This window comes from Ursus americanus, chromosome 20, assembly GCF_024610735.1.
Source record: "Ursus americanus isolate L20-20 chromosome 20, mUrsAme1.1.p, whole genome shotgun sequence".
NCBI classification, from domain to species: Eukaryota; Metazoa; Chordata; class Mammalia; order Carnivora; family Ursidae; genus Ursus; species Ursus americanus.
This window is the reverse complement of record NC_142146.1, coordinates 25,972,110-25,994,228: the sequence shown is the minus strand read 5'-3', so window position 1 is coordinate 25,994,228 and position 22,119 is coordinate 25,972,110. Positions and strand designations below refer to the sequence as shown.

Below are 22,119 nucleotides of genomic sequence, written 5' to 3'. Positions count from 1 at the left end.
TTGAGAGACCAAAATCAGAGCAAAAGCTCTTTGAAAATTCTGAGGCTTAAGTAAAGCTGCTTTAAAGGCTGCTATGTGGACCAAACAACTTAGAAATTTCCTAACAGGATTTTCTAGAGTTTCAGTAAATCTTTCTCTCAGTCACTTCTTTGTTCTCCTACTTTGGTCAAAACCCAAATCAAGCAATACAAAGGTCACCCACATAGCCAGAGAAGCAAACATACACATATACACCCACCCACACACTTGCTTTAAAATTAAAATAATATTTAACCAAAATCAGTTATATAATATATATTATTTATATATAAGCTATTGCTCTTCATTACTTCTTTTTGATAAATTTAAAAGTGGGATGCTATAAGGGGCGCCTGGGTGGCTCAGTCGGTTAAGCATCTGCCTTCGGCTCAGGTCATGATCCCAGGGCCCTGGGGTTGGGCCCCACGTTGGGGTCCTTGCTCAGCTCTCTCTCTCTCTCCCCCCTGCTCGTGCTCTCTCTCTCTTGCTCTCTCAAATAAATAAAATCTTAAAAAAAAAAAAAAAGTGGGATGCTATGCGATTCATGAAAACTTAGTTCTATCTGGATTCGTAAAACTGGTCATAATGAAGCATATAAATAAACCGCTGTGATGGGGTGGGTCAGATGTGACAAGGGTAACAGTTCTTGCTGTGATAAGAGACACTACCCTTTTCGTCACCTGCAGGGTTTCTCCTGTTCTTTCCCCCTCTTGAGCTCTTTCTCTGAGGGAGTGGTCAAGAGAGGAGAAATAAGGCTGAGGCGAGAGACGGGGCCCAGCAGCTGCCTAGTAAGACACTGGTAGACAACCAGCCACTGAGGTCAAGCACCTCCCCAACTGTAAGAGAACATTTACTCCTTACTAGAGGCCAGTATGGTTCAGGCTACACTTAAATAAAAGCTGTTTTGACAGAGTGTAATGGACTCGTGACCTAATAGGCTGAGAGATCAGTGGAGTCCAAGGAAGAGAGTCTACCTTCTGCAAAGGCCCCACAGATGGGCTCCTTCTAGGACCCCTGCCTGGCGGAAGGGGTCTTGGCAGATTCTCTTTGGTTCCCCTCATAAGTGGGATGCATCCTGATTTCTTTAATACTTGGGACTGTCATTTGTCTACACTCACAGAGCAGCATATTGGCCATTTCCATTAGAGTATACGTTTTATTTTCCTAATTTGTTCCCAAACTACAGATGCTAGACACTGAAGAATGGAAAAAGAAAGGATGCCCATAAGAGGACTGAAAAACACTAATAGTCTGCATTCCAAAGTTCTGCAAGCAGAACAGAGTTGCTAAAGCAAAACATACATGATCCAACAGAGACCATTTCTAATACAAAATATAGAACTTTCACAAATGTAGAGGATAATGCCTTAAGACTTTCTAATGTGACATATGTATGACTCACATGTAAATGGAACTTCAAACTAGGACATTTCTTAGAATATAAACAGTCAGAAGTAAGAAAAGGTCACGTGGTCCTGACACACAATTCAGGCTGGTGGTTAAAAACACGCATTAAAAAATAAAACACTGTCAAAATAATGATCACACTGGTAATGACAGACAGGTTGGCACAAGAGTAGAACTGACTATTTGATCTCGAAAGCTCAACATTTCTTTTTTTAAGATTTATTTATTTGGGGGGAGGGGCAGAGGAAGAGGGAGAAAGAGTCTTAAGCAGGCTCTGTGCTGACCATGGAGCCCAATGTGGGGCTCAATCTCCCACCCTGAGATTACAACCTGAGCGGAAACCAAGAGTCACGTGCTTAACTGACTGCATCACCCCTTGAAAGCTCAACATTTCATTTTGGTTTGAGGTAGACAGATATTTACAATACGTAGTGTAGCAGTTGAGAATTGAAATCTATGGTCAAGCTGCTTGATTTTGAATTTCTACTCTATTTACTAGTGAGTGACATAACCTTGGGAAATTTTATTAATCTTTCTGTGCTTCAGTTTCCTCATTTGTACAATGTGGACAGTAAGAGTACCTCTACCATGGTGCTGCTGTGAGGATTAATGGGATAATGCATGTGAAAAGTTTAACACAGGGCCAACTAGATACTGTTGTTATGACTATCATTACTCCCAGGGCCAAAGTAGCTCACTCACCAAGATGAGTGTCCATCACCTTTGCACAGTATTTGCACATGGCATCCAGGTCATTCAACTGTCCTTGAAGGAAGGAAATTTGGGCTTCTAATTCTTCTTCCTAAAACGAAAGGGGTAAAGATACGGAAAATTTATTTTATTTATTTTTAAAGATTTATTTATTTATTTTAGAGAGAGAGAGAAAAAGAGAGAGTGTGTGTGCACTCGAGTTGGGGGGAGGGGCAGAGGGAGAGACTCTTCAAGCAGATTCCCTGCTGAGTGAGGAGCCTGAAGTGGGGCTCAATCCCAAGACGCTGAGATCATGACCTGAGCTGAAACCAAGAGTCAGATGCTTAACCGACTGAGCCACCCAGGCACCATGGTATGGAAATTTTAAAAAATTCAAATAAAATCCCCAAAGGTCTCCAAATGATTTGGATGATTTTAAAGAGGCACAATGTCTTTTCAGTGTTAGACAAACAAAAGAAAATAACAAATAAATGAGCAAATCCACCACTGCCTCCACCGGCAAAATAAGAGAAAGAGTAAAGTGGTGTTTTAAAAAAATCTGGACTTTCTCTAATTGAATGCGAGCGTTGTGTCATGTGTAAATACTTACCCACACAACCCTGTAAAAAGAGTCCATACAATATCTTCAATAACTGGGCCATACAAATTGGGAGAATAAATGTGATTTCAGTGGACCCTACTCCCTAGGCAGCTGGGTACAAGAACATTACATTTCCTCACACACATTTGGGGAACCAGAGACAATGATAATCTCTTAAAATGTAAGATTTCCCAAAGCACTTGGAAGAGCTTTGCCCCTACAGCCCATAAATAGCTGCTCTTACGTTTCCTCTTTTTTTTTTTTTTTTAAGATTTTATTTATTTATTCGACAGGATAGAGACAGCCAGCGAGAGAGGGAACACAAGCAGGGGGAGTGGGAGAGGAAGAAGCAGGCTCATAGCGGAAGAGCCTGATGTGGGGCTCGATCCCATAACGCCGGGATCACGCCCTGAGCCGAAGGCAGACGCTTAACTGCTGTGCCACCCAGGCGCCCCTACGTTTCCTCTTTTGATATGACACTAGAGAATTTTATTTATGTGATTGTTTCTAGGAAAAAACGCTCTGGGTTGAATAATTATCTAAATGGTAAAAGACAATCTACCTGTAACAACAACAACAAAAGTCTTTTTTTTAAAGGAAAAAAAACATACATGCAAAAAAAACTTCTCAAGGAAATTTAGAAGATTAAGAGAATTTTTCTCAAAGCAAGAGAATACAGGCATACCCTAGAGATACTGTGGGTTTGGTTCCAGAGCACTGCAATAAAGAAAGTATCACAATAAAGTGAGTGAAATGAATTTTTTAGTTTCCCAGTGCATGTAAAAGTTGTGTTTATATAAATTTTAAAAAAGTTATGTTTACACTATACTGTAGTCTATTAAGTGTACGATAGCATTATGTCTAAAAAAACAATGTATATCCTTTTTTGTGGGGTGCCTGGCTGGCTCATTCAGAAGAGCATGTGACTCTTGATCTCAGGGTTGTAAGTCTGAGCCCCATGTTGGGTGTAGAGATTATTCAAAAATAGAATCTTAGGGGCGCCTGGGTGGCTCAGTCGTTAAGCGTTTGCTTTCGGCTCAGGGTGTGATCCCGGAGTCCTGGGATAGAGCCCCATATCGGGCTCCCTGCTCAGTGGGAAACCTGCTTCTTCCTCTCCCACTCACCCTGCTTGTGTTCCCTCTATTGCTGGCTGTCTCTCTCTGTCAAATAAATAAATAAAATCTTTAAAAAAACCCCAGAATCTTAAAAAAATACTTTATTGCTAAAAATGCTTTTTGCATTTTAAAATCTGAGCTTTTTGCTGGTGAGGACTCTTGTCTCCATGTTGATGGCTGCTGACTGATCAGAGTGGTGGCTGCTGAAGGCTGGGGTGGCTGGGGCAATTTCTCAAAATAAAGTAACAATGAAGTTTGCCATACTGATTGACTCTTCCTTTCATGAACGACTTCTGTGTAGCATGTGACGCTGTCTGATAGCATTTTCCCCACAGTAGAACTTCTTTCAAAATTGGAGTCAATCCCCTCAAACTGGCTGCTACTTTATCAACTCAGTTTATGTGATATTCTCAATCCTTCGTTATCGCTTTAACAATCTTCACAGCATCTGCATCAGAAGATTCCATCTCAAGAAACCACCTTCTTTGCTCATCCCTAAGAAGCAACTTCTCATCTGCTAGCTTTAACATGAGATTGTAGCAACCAGTCACAGCTACAGGCTCCACTTCTAATTCCAGTTCTCTTGCTATTTCTACCACATCTGCAGTGACCTCCCCCACTGAAGTCTTGAACGTCTCAAAGTCATCCTTGAGTGTTGGAATCAACTCCTTCCAACCTCCTGTCAGTGTCTATATTTTGACCTCTTCCTATACATCATTAGTGTTTTTAATGGCATCTAGAATGGTGAATTCTTTCCAGAAGGTTTTCAATTTACTTTGCCCAGATCCATCAGAAGAATCACTATCAATGGCAGCTAAAGGCTTATAAAATATATTTCTTAAATAGTAAGACTTAAAAGTCAAAATTGCTCCTTGATCCATGGGCTACAGAATGGATACTGTGCTAGCGGGCATGAAACAACATTCATCTTCTGCATCTCCATCAGAACTCTTGGGTGACCAGATGCATGATCAATGAGCGGTAATATTCTGAAAGGAATCTTTCTTTTCTTCTGAGCAGGAGGTCTCAGGAGTGGGCTTCAAATATTCAATAAACCATGTTATAAATAGATGTGCTGTCATTCAGGCTTCGTTGTTCCATGTACAGAGCAGGCAGAGTAGATCTAGCATGATTCTTTTTTTTTTTTTTTTAAGATTTTATTTATTTGACAGAGACAGCCAGCGAGAGAGGGAACAAAGCAGGGGGAGTGGGAGAGGAAGCAGCAGGCTCCCCCCAGAGAAGCCTGATGTGGGGCTCGATCCCGGAATGCTGGGACCACGCCTGAGCCGAAGGCAGAAGCTTAACGACTGTGCCACCCAGGCGCCCCTAGACCTAGCATAATTCTTAGGGGCCCTAGGATTTTTAGAATGGTCAGTGAGCACTGGCCTCAACTTACAGTCACCAGCTGCATCAGCCCCCAGTGAGAGTCAGTCTGTTCTCTGAAGCTCTGGAGACAGGCACTGGCTCCTTCTCTCCAGCTACAAAAGTCCTAGACGGCATCTTCTTCCAGTAGAAGCCTGTTTTCATCTACAATGAAAATCTGGGGACGACTGGGTGGCTCAGTCAGTTAAGTGTCTGCCTTTGGCTCAGGTCATGATCTTGGGGTCCTGCGATCGAGCCCCACATTGACCTCTCCGCTCAGCGGCCAGTCTGCTTCTCCCTCTCCAGAGCTCTGTGATTTCTCTCACTTTCACTCTCTCTCAAAAAAAATAATAAATAAAATCTTGAAAAAAAAACAGAAAAGAGAAGAAAATGTGTTGTTTAGGGCGGCCACCTTCATTAGTTATCTTAGCTCGATCTTCTGGATCGCTCGCTGCTTCACCTTGCCCTTTGATGTTACGGAGCCGGCGTCTTCCCGTAAACCTCATGAACCCACCTCTGCCGGCTTCAAACTTCTCCTCTGCAGCTTCCTCACCTCTCAGTCCTCACAGAATTGAAATGAGTCAGGGCCTTGCTGTGGACTAGGCTCTGGCTTAAGAGAATGTTGTGGCCGGTTTGATCTTCTATCCAGACCACTCGGACTTTCCTCCCATCAGCAATAAGGCTGTTTCTCTTTCTTATCATTCACGTGTTCACTGGAGCGGCACTTCTAATTTCCTTCAGGAACTTTCCCTTTGCGTTCACAACTTGGCTAACCGAGTGGCGGCGCCAGAGGGCTAGCTTCCGGCTTATCTCAGCTTGCAACATTCCTCTCTCACTAAGCTTAATCATTTCTAGCTTTTGAATTAAAGTGAGAGAGATGTGTGACTCTTCCTTTCATGTGAACACGTGGAGGTCACTGTAGGGTCATGAATCGGCCTCATTTCAATATTGTATCTCAGGGAAGAGGGGGCCCAAGGAGGGGGAGGCGGATGGGGAAATGGTCAGTGGAGCAGTCAGAACACACGTATTTATTAAGTTCACTGTCCCAAATGCGTGCAGTTTGCGGCACCCCTAAATGCTTACAATAGTAACATCAAAGATCACTTATCACAGATCACCAAATACATTAATAATGAATGAATCTGAATGAAATATTGCAAGAATTACCCACATGTGACACAAAGACATGAAGTGAGCAAATGCTGGTGGAAGAGTGGTGCCATTAGAATGTAGACTTGCTTGATGCAAGATTGCCACAAACCTTCGATCTGTAAAAAATGTAATATCTGCAGAGCGCAATAAAACAAAGTATGCCTGTAATCCTCATTCTGTAGGAATTTTAAACCAAGTTCATTAGAATACAAAGGAAGGATGTTACCAGAGGTGGAACAGGCTAGAAAATTGATTTCCCAGTCTTAGATGCTTGTTCTTTCACATAAGAATCCTCTGTGTTGTTAAAAAGAAAGCAGGAGAAAATGAGATCTGCTTTTTTCTTAGCGAGAGAGTATAATTTGACTTATAGATGGAAATCAACGGTTGAAAAGGTTACTTGTAGGTCTATTACACTTTAGCAATACATGAGGCAGCGCTGAAAAGTAGTTTTTAACTACTGCATAGAGAATGAGCCTTTAGAAATAAGCATTTAAAAGCCTGACACAGAAGAGACATAGCAGTAGCTCTAAAACCAAAGTATTGTGAAATGTCCGCTGTAGGGTACGCCTGCACTAATTGTGCTCTTTACATCCGGCACAAAGAGCAGGAGCCTCTCCTCGGATGCTCAAATAATGATCAGAAGAAACTCAGCCAAGGAATGATCAAAGGGGCGGGTGGGCAGGCAGGTGCCACCTTCCTAACTCTTTGGCTGGGCTTTGAGATGGAAAGGGATGGGGTGTTTCAGGGTGTTTTTCTTTTCCCTTTTCTCCTTTGTTTCTGCACAGGCTTGAGTTTGCCTGTTCTGTCAGGCTGTTAGGAATCAGGGAGAGAAGGCTACATCTGCTGGCTAACCATGGTTATAGTTAGTCTCCAAGACAGCCCCCATCAACTCCTTCCCTCTCTCAATGTATACGCTGTTCCTCTCATCAAGAGGTAGTGTCTATTTCCCCTCCCCTTGAATCTGGGCTGGACTTGTCACTTGCCATGAGCCAGAGAATGCAGTAAAAGTCACACTGTCGGTTCTGGACTAGTGTAAGAGGCCTGCCAACTCCTGCTTCCTTCTGCTAGAGGAAGACAGCTACCAAGTTGTAAAGAAGTTCAGGCTAGAATACCGAAAGAGAGGCGAGAAAATACGGAGAGAAAGAGGCCATGGGAGAAGCACTGAGGTTCTAGACATGGAAATGAAATCTCCTGGGACCTTTCTGCCCAATCCCTCTGAAGCGACTCAGTCAACATCACATGAAGCAGAACAGCCCAACCAAACGCCTGACTGTAAACCTATGAGAAACAGCCGTGTTGCTGTTTTAGGGAGTGGAGGTCTGGAGTGGTGTTATGCAGCAACAGATAACTGAAACAGTGGAAGAATGGACAGAATGCTAGGTTGGCATATGGCACGAGAAAATCTGAGTTCTAGTTCTGGTCCTGCCATTAACAAGTCATGTAACTCTAACTAATCCTCACCCAACCTGGGCCGAAATTCAGCAGTCTTTGGACAAGATATAAGTCAGATACTTTGCTTCCAAGGAGTTTACAGTCTTGTAGCTGGAACAGAAGTGTTCTACGAATTACTAAAGTATGAGGTCGAGTGCACGCCAGTCTTTAACAGGAATAATTGTTTTGGAAATCCTGGTCCCTACCTCCTGTCACCTCTCATGAACAGGTCAATTTTTCAGTGGGTTATAGACACAAACCCAGCTGGATGAGCTCAGAACTGTACTGAGGCCAGAGCTTGGCAGTCTTTTAAAAAAAGGAGGCCCAACAATGGCTTACGTTTCTCCCTGCATGTGGCTAACAACTGGGGTGCTGTCAGCCCAGAGTGGACAAAGGGCACTAGGAATGCACTGCCTCCCGGCTTTAAAAGTCCTATTTTTTTCTGTATTAGTTTAATTTGGATTTAGCAATCACTTCTTTTATAATATAAAAGTTGTTGGGAGATTTAATCTTCAGTAGTCACTCCTATCTAAATGGAGTTTCTTTTTATTTTCTTTTTAAAAGCTGGGAGGGAAGAAGAACTTGAAAGGAGACACTTTGGAGGAGAGAGGCCTGGTCTGCTGGTCATGAGGTGCTGGACAGCTGGAGGAAGACTACAGCTCAGAGGGTTTCTTCCTCAAACATTTTACTGTGCTAGCAGGAACATTATAATAATAAAAACGTGATGAGACCGGTGTCCCCTACATTGTGCAGTGCACAACTTGCACGCATGCACAGGGAAGCCCTGACAACGTGGCAGCCCGCAGCACGTTCTGAGTGAGCATGCATGGATATAAGAACACAGTTTTCCAAGTCTGCAGTTGTGCTTAGGGCTCTGGCGGCAAATGAGCATTTTCTTGCCTTAATCCCAAGTAAACCTCAGTATAAATGGAATCTACACTGTAGAAAATGACAACTTTCACTCATTTAAAACTGTTTTTTCAAAGGAAAGCCCACCAAATGAGATAAGAGGAGCATTCTGGTTCAAACAGGTTGAGGGGCCCAAGAACCTCTTCCACCTGGAAATTTGAGATCTAGGGTATAACCTCTCCAGAGTTTGCATAATCTTAAAACATTCCTAAACCCTTCAACTTTCTCAGACTTTATAAATAGAAATGGAATAACTTGGAGGCAAAAGGGTGGCTTGTCACTTATTCTTCACTCTATTATATAATTACAGATAAAAGAAGAGCCAAGAATCGAGCTTCTAAGATTGTGAGAACAAACTTTACATTTCTATCTTAGCTTCTCATGCTTCACTCTCCCCACAACTAACATGCTTTAAACACTGACAGCTTTAGTCATTTGTTTTCAGTAAACTCATCTTCTGTAATCAAAAACAAATGCTTGGCTAATTGCCTTGAAGTTTTATGGAAACAAGCAGTTAGTGTAACTTTTATGTGTAAATAAGACACTGAAGAGAACTCCTTATGATATTTACTCTGGCTGTATGTCCTGCCTCCATTACAGGAGGAAATGTGGTGGATGAGGCCGCAAGTCTGGCATAGACACATCGAGGTTCAAATCATGTTTCTGCCAGTTACTAGCTGTATGATATTGGATAAGCTCTGTAACTTCTTGTTCCCCTCACTCCCACTGGCAGGACTGGTACGAGAATGAAATGAGAGCACAGAGTATCTAGCACTGAGCAGGTACTCAATAAAGGCAATTATTCTTTCTTTAAAACATTTTGTTTATAATCAGGTCAAAACAGTGAAATGGAATTTGAGTACAGGGTTTTATGATTTACTTCTGGAAAACACTGGCTCATAGTTTCAAAACTTTATGTGGCTTAGCCCTGAAAGACTAATTAGGGCTAAAGGCAAGAAATGGATGGAGGTTTATGAAGTATGGCCACGTGTCGACTACTGTGTGCAACACACCACCTCCCGTACTTGGCAGCCCTGTAGGGCAGGGCCACAGAATGAGGGTGACTCCACCTGAAGAGAAAGACAGCTGGTATCCAACGCTTTATAGCAACTACAATATGCCAGCCACTGGGCTTTGCCTGCATTAACTCACTTAATCTGCACAACAAAACCATGAGGTAGATTCTCTCATTATTTCCCGCACGGAACACTGTCTCATCCTCTGTAAGCCACATTTTCTGAAAGTGTATGCCAAGGTTGAGGCAGCTATTTGAGGACCCAAGTCACTTGGCCCACTCTCCCATTTCTTCCCAGGGTATGCATTCTTTCTTAGGCTTAATTATTATGGTTCTTCCAATGCATAATCTCACATCTCAGTTTCCTTTAAGAGAGCCCCACCAACATCCAGTGGAAAAAAGACAGTCTCTTCAATAAATGGTGCTGGGAAAACTGGACAGCTATATGCAGAAGAATGAAACTTGACCACTCTCTCACACCATACACAAAGATAAACTCCAAATGGATGAAAGACCTTGATGTGAGACAGGAATCCATCGAAATCATAGATGAGAACATAGGCTGTAACCTCTTTCACATCGGCCACAACAACTTCTTTTATGACACGTCTCCAAACGCAAGGGAAACAAAGGAAAAAGTGAACTTTTGGGACTTCATCAAGATAAAAAGCTTCTGCATAGCAAAGGAAATAGTCAACAAAACAAAGAGGCAACCCGCAGAATGGGAGAAGATATTTGCAAATGACCCTACAGATAAAAGGCTGGTATCCAAGATCTATAAAGAACTTTTCAAACTTAATATACAAGAAACAAATAAATCAAAAAATGGGCAGAAGATACGAACAGACACTTTTCCAATGAAGACATACAAATGGCTAAGAGACACATGAAAAAATGTTCAAAATCATTAGCCATCAGGGAAATTCAAATCAAAACCACATTGAGATACCACCTTACGCCAGTTAGAATGGCAAAAATGGACAAGACAAGAAACAACAAATGTTGGAGAGGATGTGGGAAAAGGGGATCCCTCTTACACTGTTGGTGGGAATGCAAGTTGGTACAGCCACTCTGGAAAACAGTGTGGAGGTCCCTTAAAAAGTTAAAAATTGAGCTACCCTGTGATCCAGCAATTGCACTACTGGGTATTTACCCCAAAGATACAGACGTAGTGAAGAGAAGGGACATATGCACCCCAATGTTCACAGCAGCATTGTCCACAACAGCCAAACTGTGGAAGGAGCGGAGATGCTCTTCAACAGACGAATGGATAAAGAAGATGTGGTCCATATATAATATGGAATATTACTCAGCCACCAGAAAGAACGATTACCCAACATTTGCAGCAACATGGACGGGACTGGAGGAGATTATGCTAAATGAAATAAGTCAAGCAGAGAAAGAAAATTATCATATGGTTTCACTCATTTGTGGAACATAAGGAATAGCAGGGAGATTGGTAGGAGAAGGGAGGGAAGAATGAAGGGGGGGTAAATAGAAGGGGGAATGAACCACGAGAGACTATGGACTCTGGGAAACAAACTGAGGGTTTCAGAGGGGAGGGGGTGATGGGTATTAAGGAGAGCACATATTGCATGGAGTACTGGGTGTTATACGCAAACAATGAATCATGGAACACTACATCAAAAACTAATGATGTACTGTATGGTGACTAACATAATAAAAAATTAAAAAAAAAAGCCTCATCAATTACAGTGCTAGGTCCCAACCCCATATTCCTTACTAAACTGTTTTCCTTCAAAAGCATTGAGGTATGATTCACTGTGTTCTATTATTGTTGTTGTTTTGACTGTATCTGAAGACATTTTTTTTAAAATTTGCTTTTTAGAAAGTAGTGTTTCCATATCCTTCACCCCTCCCCCAATAGCTGATGTATCATTACACTTCTGCTCGAATATTATCAACTGTATAAATTGGTTAATAGTATATGGATTTTATATATCAATTTTATAAAATGATTCAATGTCTGCCTGTTATTTCTTGTTACTAGAACGAGCTTTTGTAGTTTATTATTTATTCACTTATTAGTGTATTCAGCAACATATTCGTGTGTATTCCCAGACATCGTGGGAAATACAACAATGAATGAGACATGGATTCAGATCTCTACAAGCTTAAAGGGAGGTAAGAGAGGAGTAAGGTGAGTTCCGTAGAAGATATGAAAGATGAGGCTTCACAATTCTAGGGGGAGCAGAGGACTTCCAATTCAAGAGGTGGAAAGGAAAGCAGATTTTCTGGAAAAGGCAGCAAGTTGGTGGGCCTTCAAGAAGTAGGGGGGAATTGGCTCAGAAGAAAGGATGAATAAAGGTGCTTTAAGAAGCAGGGACCCAGTAAACAAAGAGCAGAGTCAGAAGTATGGGCCCCAGGCAAAGAACCCAGCGGGTGAGTCGAGCTGGAGCGTGGAGAATAGCAGGAGCTGAGGGTGAGCAGAAGAGCTCCCCTCCCTTCCTGTTCATCTCTATACGTTCTTTCTGCAGATGATCATGTTTGAAGGGCTGCAGTCTGACGTACAGGCTGCTGTGGCCACGCCCCTCACACGCCCCGTGCTCATGACGATTATAACGGGCTGCAGCAGTGTGTCTGTCCATGGCTGGATTAAACCCCCTAGTCCTTGGTTTGGGAGAAAAGTGGGGCAGGAAGAGCCCCCGTATAGAGTTCTGCTTAGCTTCCCCGGGGTGCCCTCAGACAGCAAGAGAAGCAGGCAAGAGAACCGACGCCAACGGCAGGCAGCGGGGACAGGCTAAATATAGCAACCAGAAGACAGGAAAGACGCCCAGTCTTTCTTGAGCAGATGGGTGAGCAAGAAGTGGGAAGTGAAGGAAACGGAAAGTCTCAAGGAGAAAAGTGGGAAGGCCGCGGATGTTCTGAGGAAGCTGTGGTGTACACAAGGGCAAAATACACACACGGTGTGGACGAAATCCAAGCCAGAGCATATGGTATCAGCAGAGGAAGACACCACCAGAGAAAACGGAAGAAGAGCACAAAGACAACTTTTGAGGAGTATAAAAATAAGTGTATGGGTGTGTAAAGCAGCACTGCCATGTTGGAGCACGCTGGATTCTGACCACGAGCCCTGCAGTCAGTATACACTGTGCTTGCACGCGCCACCTCTGTGACCCTGACTAGAGAGCCAAGCTCTCTGACCCTCCGTTTCCTGTCTCTAAAATTGGGATAGGGGGCCTGGGTAGTGCAGTCATTAGGCATCTGCCTTCGGCTCAGGGCGTGATCCCGGCGTTCCCGGATCGAGTCCCACATCAGGCTCCTCCGCTGAGAGCCTGCTTCTTCCTCTCCCACTCCCCTGCTTGTGTTCCCTCTCTCGCTGACTGTCTCTCTCTCTGTCGAATAAATAAATAAATAAATCTTTAAAAAAATAAAATAAAATTGGGATAATGCTAATTCCTACGTCAGATGATTGTTGGAGGACTGAATTACACTCGATTTTCCATACGAAGTGCTTTGCATGGTATTTGGCACATGGTAAACACTCAATAAATGTTCATCTTGTTGTTGTCTCTAGATTATTTATATAATTCTAGAAAGTTATTCCAAGGAATTATGGATACAGACAAAAACACAACTCCCAGGATATTCACCGCACACTCAATGGCAGCACGCATACACACATACTCCACGCAAAACCTAAATGTCTAATGACAGGTCACTTAGGTAACTTGTGGTACCTTCATGAACAGAATATTATGCAACTTTTTGAAATGTTCTCATAGGAGAACATTTAACAATAACATCATGTATTAGGGTAAAACAAGTTACAAAGTAGTAGGTAAAGAATGACTGTTTTTGAAAAAAAAAAAAAAAAAAGGAAAGATATTCACCAAAGTGTTTATATTGGTTATTCTCCAAATGGTGGGATTATATATAATTCTTCCCTTTTCTTTTTGCTTATTTTTTTCTGGATTTTCTACAATGAAATTAGATCATATTTTTGTAAAAATAAGTTATTATTCAAATAACATAATAGAGAGGAAAACAGAAGAAAAAAAAATAAAAGGTGATTACCAAGGAGAAATGATGTTAATATTTTTAAATCACCAAATCAAACTCTAAAGAACACTACATCTGAACAAACCTGTACTCTAAATAACACTAGACGGTTAAGAACAACTTACATGAAATAGCCTGTAAAAAAGTAAATAAGTATAATATTTTGTCCATGTGAAAACCCTGAGTATACTTTCAGGGCAAAGGGCCTCCTTCTATGCATCTGAAGTAGGAACATCAGAGGTTGTATATTGTTCTTTATGGACTGCCTAGAAAGAATGAGATTCTTACAGATACTTAAAATAGCAAAGATGGTAAGCAAATTCCCCAGTAAATAAAACAGTTCCTGCTTTCAGACAGGATGTAAACAAACACGTTAGATATGAATGGAAATTATGAACTGAAATTCAAAGCTTAAGGTGTTATATTTTGAGGTAACAAATGATATTTCAGTGCTGAACTTGCCCTTAAAGATAATCTATTTTGACCCCTTCATTTTACAAATAAACTTTAACATAGCTAGGTAGTTAGCCAGTAGCAAAATTTACACTAGAAGACTTCCTTGTCTCTTAGCCACCGAAGCAGTGTTATGGCCCACCACTGAGATGCACGCTGGTTGCAGACATCAGAAATATCCTCACAGGACAGGTTTTTTATAACAATCACTGAGACCTCTCCCTCCACCCACATCATGCTACAATGGTGATGTTTCTTCCTGCCTATTGTAGTCTAGAAAAAAAGGCACTAACCCCTAATCTTGACATTATTTTATATGACTTCATACTGTTAAAAGCCACTACATTAAAGAATACTGCCTCTGGGTTAGATGGTGGAATAGGAAGCACCAGGAATCTGTCTCCCCACCTAGAAGACAATTACACTGGCAGAATCTGTGTCATGTAACTATTTTAGAAAGTGGAAGTCCATTGAAGGCTGACTACTTCCAGGGGAAGGCTTGAAGGTAAACTGAGGTTAATTTTGGTCCATTTCAGCTCTTAGCAGAATAGCAGCTCCCCATCCCCATCCCTGTAGCAGGCAGCTTTGTATTTGTTCCCAGAGCTGCTTGCATGCAACTTGTGAGAGCCAGGATGGGCAAAAAGGACCCTGTCCTTCAAACATCAGGGATTTGGACTGTGATCACTGATTGCTAATTCTGATCACAGAGTTAGAGACAAAGAAGAGAGTGGTCACTATTGTTGTACCCCCCCCCCCCCCACTGACTTCTAATGGATTTAAAGAGCCTGCATTCTATCTCCTATTCCATTTTTCTCTTTTTCCCCTTCGGGGAGCCAACTATTAAAGACTAGAACATTCAAAAGCTACTACAAATACAAGGGAAGAAAGTGACTGCATATGCCCAGGGAAAGGCACAGGTTCAGAAAAGACCTGAGAAGACCATAAATTTATACCTCAGGCTGATCTTGGTACAGAGATAGCCTACAAACAAACAAACAAAAAGCCCCAATAACAAAAAACAGTAAACCCTGGGAAAGGGAGAGAATATGATTTCCAGAGTTACCATATTATTAGATTAAAATGGTTAGTTTTCAACAAAAATCATAAGGCACACAAAGAAACAGGAAAGTATGACCCATTCAAAGGACAAACATAATTCAACAGAAATTGTCCCTGAAAAATACCTGATAGCAGATCAACTAGAAAAAGACTTTATTTATTTTTTAAAGATTTTATTTATTTATTTGACAGAGATAGAGACAGCCAGTGAGAGAGGGAACACAAGCAGGGGGAGTGGGAGAGGAAGAAGCAGGCTCCCAGCAGAAGAGCCTGATCTGGGGCTCGATCCCAGGACCCCAGGATCACGCCCTGAGCCAAAGGCAGACGCTTAACGACTGAGCCACCCAGGCGCCCCTAGAAAAAGACTTTAAAACAGCCTTCTTAAAGATGCCCAAAGAACTAAAGGAAGACATGGAGAACATCATGAAAATGATGGGATGATCAAAATAGAAACATCAGTAAAGAGATAAAAAACCTAAAAAGAAACCAAGAAAGAAATCCTGGAGCTGAAAAGTAACTGAAATGAAAAATTCACTAGAGGGATTCAAAGACAGATTTCGGCAGGCAGAAAAAGGAATCAGCAAACTTGAAAATAGAACAAGAGAAATTGCTGAATCTGAAGAGCAAAAAGAAAAGATTGAAGAAAGTGAACAGAACTAAGGGAGTTTTGCGACAGCATCAAGTAGGCCAATAGGCACATTGTGGGAGTCCCAGAAAACGAGAGAGAAAGGGAGAGAGAGGCTGATAATGTCCTGTATTTCATGAAAGACATGCATATAAACATGCCAGAAGGTTAACAGATCCAAGTAAGATGAACTGAAAGATACCCACACTGAGAACATTATATATAAATTAAAGGTTCAATACAGCAAGAAGATAAACATTTACACATGTGTGTTAACAAAGCAGCAATATATATGAAGCAAAAATGAACAGAACTGAAGGGAGAAAAAGACATTTCTACAATAATAGATGGAGACTTCAATACCCCACTCTCAAAAATGGATAGAAAAACCAGACGAAAGATAAGTAAGGAAAGAGAGTATTTAAACAATGCAATAAACCAACTAGATGTAACAGACAAATACAAACACCCTATCCAACAACAACAGCATATGTATTCTTCTCATATGCTCACAGATCTCTTCTAGAATAGACCGTATGTTAGGTCACAAATTAAATCTCTATATTAAAAAGACAAGTATCATGCAAAGTATCTTCTTTGACTACACTGAGATAAAGTTAAAAATTGGCTATAGAATTAAAACTGGAAAATTCATAAATATGTAGGAATTAAAGAACAAACTTTAAAACAACCAATGGATCCAAGAAGAAATTACAAGAGAAATTAGAGAATATTTAGAGATAAATGAAAACAAAACCCCAATACATCAAAACTTATGGGATTCAGCAAAAGCAGTGTTAAAGGTAGAAATTTACAGCTATAAATGCTCACATTACTAAAATAAAAAAGATCTAAAATCAACAATCTAATTATACAACTTAAGGAACAAATTAAACCCAGAGCTAGCAGGAGGAAGGAAATAATAAAGATTACAGCAGAAATAAACAAAATAGAGAATAGAAAATACTAGAGAAAATCAATGAAACCAAAAGTAGGTTCTTCAAAAAGATCAACAAAATTGACAAACTTTTAGCTAAATGGACTAAGAAAAAAAGAAAAAAGACTTAAATTACTAAAACCAGAAGTGAAAGTGGGAACATTAGTACTAATTCTACATAAATAAAAAGGATAGCGAGTACTATGAACATCTACACGCCAACAAACTGGATAAGCTAGATGAAACGAACAAAAGCCCTAGAGACACAAAATCTACTGAGACTAACTCACATAAAAAAATGTGATAAACCTATAATTAGTAAAGAGATTGAATCAGTAATTTAAATACTCCCAACAAAGAAAAGCTCTGGACCTGACTGTTTCACTGGAGAATTCTAGGAAACTTTCAGAGGGGAACAAATATTACCTCTTTTCAAACTTTTTCAAAAAATTGAAGATGAGAGAACATTTCCCAACTCATTCTATGAGGTCAGTATTATCCTGATACCAAAGTCAAGACATTACAAGAAAAACTACAGACAAATTATCTCTTATGAACATTGATGTAAAAACCAAACCAAATTCAACAGCATATTAAAAGGATTATGTAACTTGATCGTTGAGATTTAGTCCTAGAATGCAAAGATGATTCAAATGTGAAAACTGCTCCATGTAATAAACCACATTAAAAAAATAAGGGAAAAATATCAGTTGCTCAGTAAAAACATTTAATAAAATTCAACACTCTTTTATGATAAAAGAAAAACACTAAAAAAAAAAAACTATCAATAGAAGGAACTCCCTCAACATAATAAAAACATATATGGAAAAACCACAGAACATCAAAATCAATGGTGAAACACTGAAAGCTTTTCCTTTAAGATCAGGGGAAAAAAAAGCAAAGATGTCACTTTCACAACTTCTATGCAATATAATACTGGAAGTACCAGCCAGAGAAATTATGAAATTAAGAAACAGACATTAAAAAAAACACTCACAATGGAAGGAAAAAATAAATTTATGTGCAGATGATATGATTTTATATGTAGAAAAGCCTACACATTCCACCAAAAAAAAAAAAAAAAAAAGCCCCACAAAAAAATGTTGGAACAAATAAATGAGTTCAGTGAAGTAGCAGAATACAAAGTCAACAAACAAAAATAAGTTTGCAATATTTACACACTAACAATGAACAATTTGGAAAAGAATTACAAAAACAATTCCATTCACAATAGCATTAAAAAGATTAAAATACTTAGGAATTGACTTAACTAAGGAGGTGAAAGACTTGTACAATGAAAGCTTCAAAACATCACTGAAAGAGATTAAAGAAGACACAAATAAATGTAAACGTATTCTATGTTCATGGATTGGAAGACCTAATAGTGTTAAAATCCCAATACTATCCAAAGCAATCTGCAGATTCAATGCAATCCCTACTAAAATCCCATTAACGTTTTTCGCGGACATAGAAAAACCCATCCTAAAATGCATATGGAATCTGAAGGTATCCTGAATAGCCAAAACAATCTTGATGAAATAAGTCAGAGAAAGACAAATACCATATGATTTCACTCATATGTGTAATTTATGAAACAAAACAAATGGGCATAGGGAAAAAGAGAGAGAGAGGAAAACCAAGAAACAGACTCTTAATGATGGTTATGGTTACCAGAAGGGAGGTTGGTGAGGGTATGGGTTAAACAGGTGATGTGGATTAAGGATAGCACTTACGATGAGCACCAGGTGTTATATGGAAGTGTTAAATCACTAAATTGTATACCTGAAACTAATACTACACTGTATGTTAACTAACTGGAATTTAAATAAAAAAAAGAAAAAAAGAAAAACTGGAGGGCTCATACTTTCTGATTTCAAAACTTACTACAAAGTTACCATAATTAAAACGGTGTGGTCCTGGCATAAAAACAGATACATAAACCAATGGATTAGAATAGAGAACTCTGAAATAAACTCTTGCATATATGGTCAATTTTTGCAAGGGTGCCAAGACCATTAAATAGGGAAAGGACAGTATTTTCAATGAATAGTGCTGGGAAAACTATCCATTTACAAAAAAATGAAGTTGGACCCTTATTTAACATAATGCACAAAAATGAACCCAAATGGATCAAAGACCTAAATGTAAGATCTAAAACTACAGAACTCTTAGAAGAAAACATGGGACATTGGATTTGGCAATGATTTCTTAGATATGATACCAAAGGCATAGGCAACAGGACAAAAAATAGACAAACTAGATTTCATGGAAAAAAAAAAAGTAAAAATGTGCATTCAAAAGACATAGTCAACAGAGTAAAAAGGCAACCCCCAGAATGGGAGAAATTATTTGCAAATCCTATATCTGATTAGGAATTAATACCCAGAAGATATAGAGAATCCAAAAAGTCAATAACAAAACAACAACCTGGTTAAAAAATAGGTGAAGGACTTAAATAGATATTTCTCCACAGAAGATATACGAATGGCCAATAAACAGGAAAAGATGCACAACATCCCTAATCATTAGGGAAATACAAACCAAAACTATCACGAGACACCCATGCCATACCCATTAGAATGGCTACTATCCAGACACCAGAAAACAACAAAAGCCGGGGAAGATGTAGAGAAATTTGAATCCTAGTGCATTGTTGGTGGGGATATAGAATGGTCCGGCTGCTGTGAAAACCAGTATGGACAGTCCTCAAAAAGTTAAAAATAGAATTACCAAATGATTCAGCAATTCTGGGTATCTACTCCAAATAACTGAAAGCAGAGTCTCAGATATTTTTACACTCACGTTCACAGCAGCATTATTCATGATAGCTAAAATGTGGAAGCGGAAAAGATATCTATTGACTGATGGATAAGAAAAATGTGGTATTACATATAATAGAATATTATTCTGTCTTAAAAAGGGAGGAAATTCTGATAGATGTTACAACATGGATGAACTTTGTGGACATTGTGCTAAGTGGCATAGGCCAGTCACAAAAATACAAATACTGTATGATTCCATTAATACGAGGTACTTGGAGGCAAAATCATGAAGACATTAGGTAGAATGGCGGTTGCAAGGGGCAGGGGCCGGGGGGATGGAAGGTTATTGTTTAATAGGTACTGATTTCAGTTTTGCTGAAGAGTTTATGGAATCAATGCATGATATTATGAAAGAATTTAATACACAAAAGTGTACACTTAAAAATGGTTAAGGTGGTAAATTTTACATTATGTCTATTTTACCAGAGTAAAAAGGAGAACACTGCCTCCTTATAATTAATAAAATTAAAAACTGCTTGCTTTAAAATCAGAGTAACCAGGTGAGGCATGATCATGCTGCCTCAGCTGTCCTCCTAGATAGAGACCCTCCCTGCAGCAGCCCAAGGAGAGACGGAGGGCAGGGCCACCAGGTGAAATACAGGGAGAAACTTTTATTTTTCCACGCAAATCTTTCCTCTCCCAAACTGCAATGTGACTTTTAGCATATCCCTAGAGTTGACCAATTACACATTAAATCCATACTCACTTCATTGCTTTACATGTGAAAGTGTTCCAAATATCCTTTTGAAGTCAGGTTTTGGCAGGTTAAAATAATTAACTCAGATCACGTGCTTGCTGTGGGTGGGACATCTGGGACATGGTTTATAAATGATATTTTAAAAATAGAACATGTGAGGCCCACAAATTAAGAGAAATAAATTTTCTTTTTTAAGGTGCCTTCCAAAATTTTTATAGGGGGTAAGAAAAAGCCTAATTTCTTACCTGATTTTACTCTTTTGGCTCTACCCGATAATGCAGAAATTACCTATTGTCCAGTCATGACTAGTACCTTTTTTCTTTTTTGTACATGGAGTTAACCACATTCTATCTTCAGCTCTCTCTTCTGTGAAATCTGAGGTAATTAGAACACCGACCTCATAGAGTCTTTGAGGATTAAAAGAGTTAATACATATAAAATGCTTAAAATAGAAGAAACACATGGAAACTGTTCTATAAGCTTTAGCACAGCACTTTGCCATCATCCACAGGAGAACATGTTCATAATAGGATATATCTGAAGCTGGATTTATCTATAGCAAATTTCATTTCTGATTTCGTACTCAATTACTCTTAGACTAATTCTTTTCAATCTTTAACATACACACAAATCACCCGGGGTATGTTGTTAAATGCATTCTAATTTGGTAGGTCTAGGGTGGGGCCCGAGCTCTGGCATGTCTAACAAGCTCCCAGTGGATGACTATGCAGCTGGTCCACCGACCACAGTTTGAATGGCGAGGATGGAGATGACCCACCGCATGCCCCTCTACTTCTGAATACAGTTTCCAATCCCTCTAGGAAAGGTTGTGAGACACTTTACTATTTCCCTGCTCTAAGGCAATTTTAACAGATGGCGGCATGGTTAGATGCATACTTGGTAACAGTCCAAAAGACCTCCTCTCAACATGGAGTGGGATGCAGGGAGAAGAGAGGCAGGGTGGCAGACAGGTTTCCAACACAGCTTTCCAATCTCCCTCGGTCAGTTCTGTACAGAGTGGCTTCATTCTTCTATATAGAGCTAATTCTTAATACTATTAGCTATCAATTTATCCTACTGTAAACATAAGCACTTATTTTAAAACCAAATATAAATTAATTTTGTTATTATGCATGCTCTCTTCTGTAACTTTTGATAAACAGAGCCTGTGTATAAATTTCAGAGAACAAAAGATGCTTTTCAGACATGAATGCAATAAAAAGAAGGATAAAGTCGGACATGTCCATAATCCATGGTATTTAAATTCATCCCTGATCTTCTGAAGATATTTTTACAATAATCATAGTAAGTAATATTTATTAAATATGTTTAGCCTTTAGAAATGTGCTTTTGTGCCTACTGCCATTTCATTGTGAGCTATTTTAATCTAACCGTGCCTTTCTAGAAGTTGTTTACAAAAAAACAATAAACAGGAAAGACAAGAATGGTGCGAGATGACAGGATCAGGTACTGCAAATTCTAAAAAGACTGAATAAATTAGTAATCCTGAAATAAAAATACTGGAAATCAAAATGTTTAACCAGGACAACCTCACACAGGTATGACCAGAGGAAGAATCCAACCGTACTTGCATAGTTACAAACCTTAATAGTTATAAAAATCCTATAGCTGCTCCTTTAAATAAATAATTATAGACCTACAGTATGTCTTAGGAACTTCCTAGCCTTTAAAATTTCAAAAGGCATAAAAATGTTAAGCATAGTTATTAAGACAATTGCTTATCTATTGAACATTTTAACTGGGGGAAAAAAAGGTCTCTCCTAGAAGGGAGTGTGTTTGGTG

General features: G+C 39.7%; 1 protein-coding gene across 1 annotated transcript in view; it reads right to left on the bottom strand.

Moving 5' to 3' along the window:
- The window catches only part of TBC1D5 (TBC1 domain family member 5), a 562,848-nt gene that overhangs the window by 22,039 nt on the left and 518,690 nt on the right, over window positions 1-22,119 (bottom strand). The window contains exon 20 of the mRNA XM_045791684.2: window positions 2,128-2,227. Within this exon, the coding sequence (XP_045647640.2) occupies window positions 2,128-2,227 (100 nt within the window). The remainder of the gene's footprint in view (window positions 1-2,127; window positions 2,228-22,119) is intronic.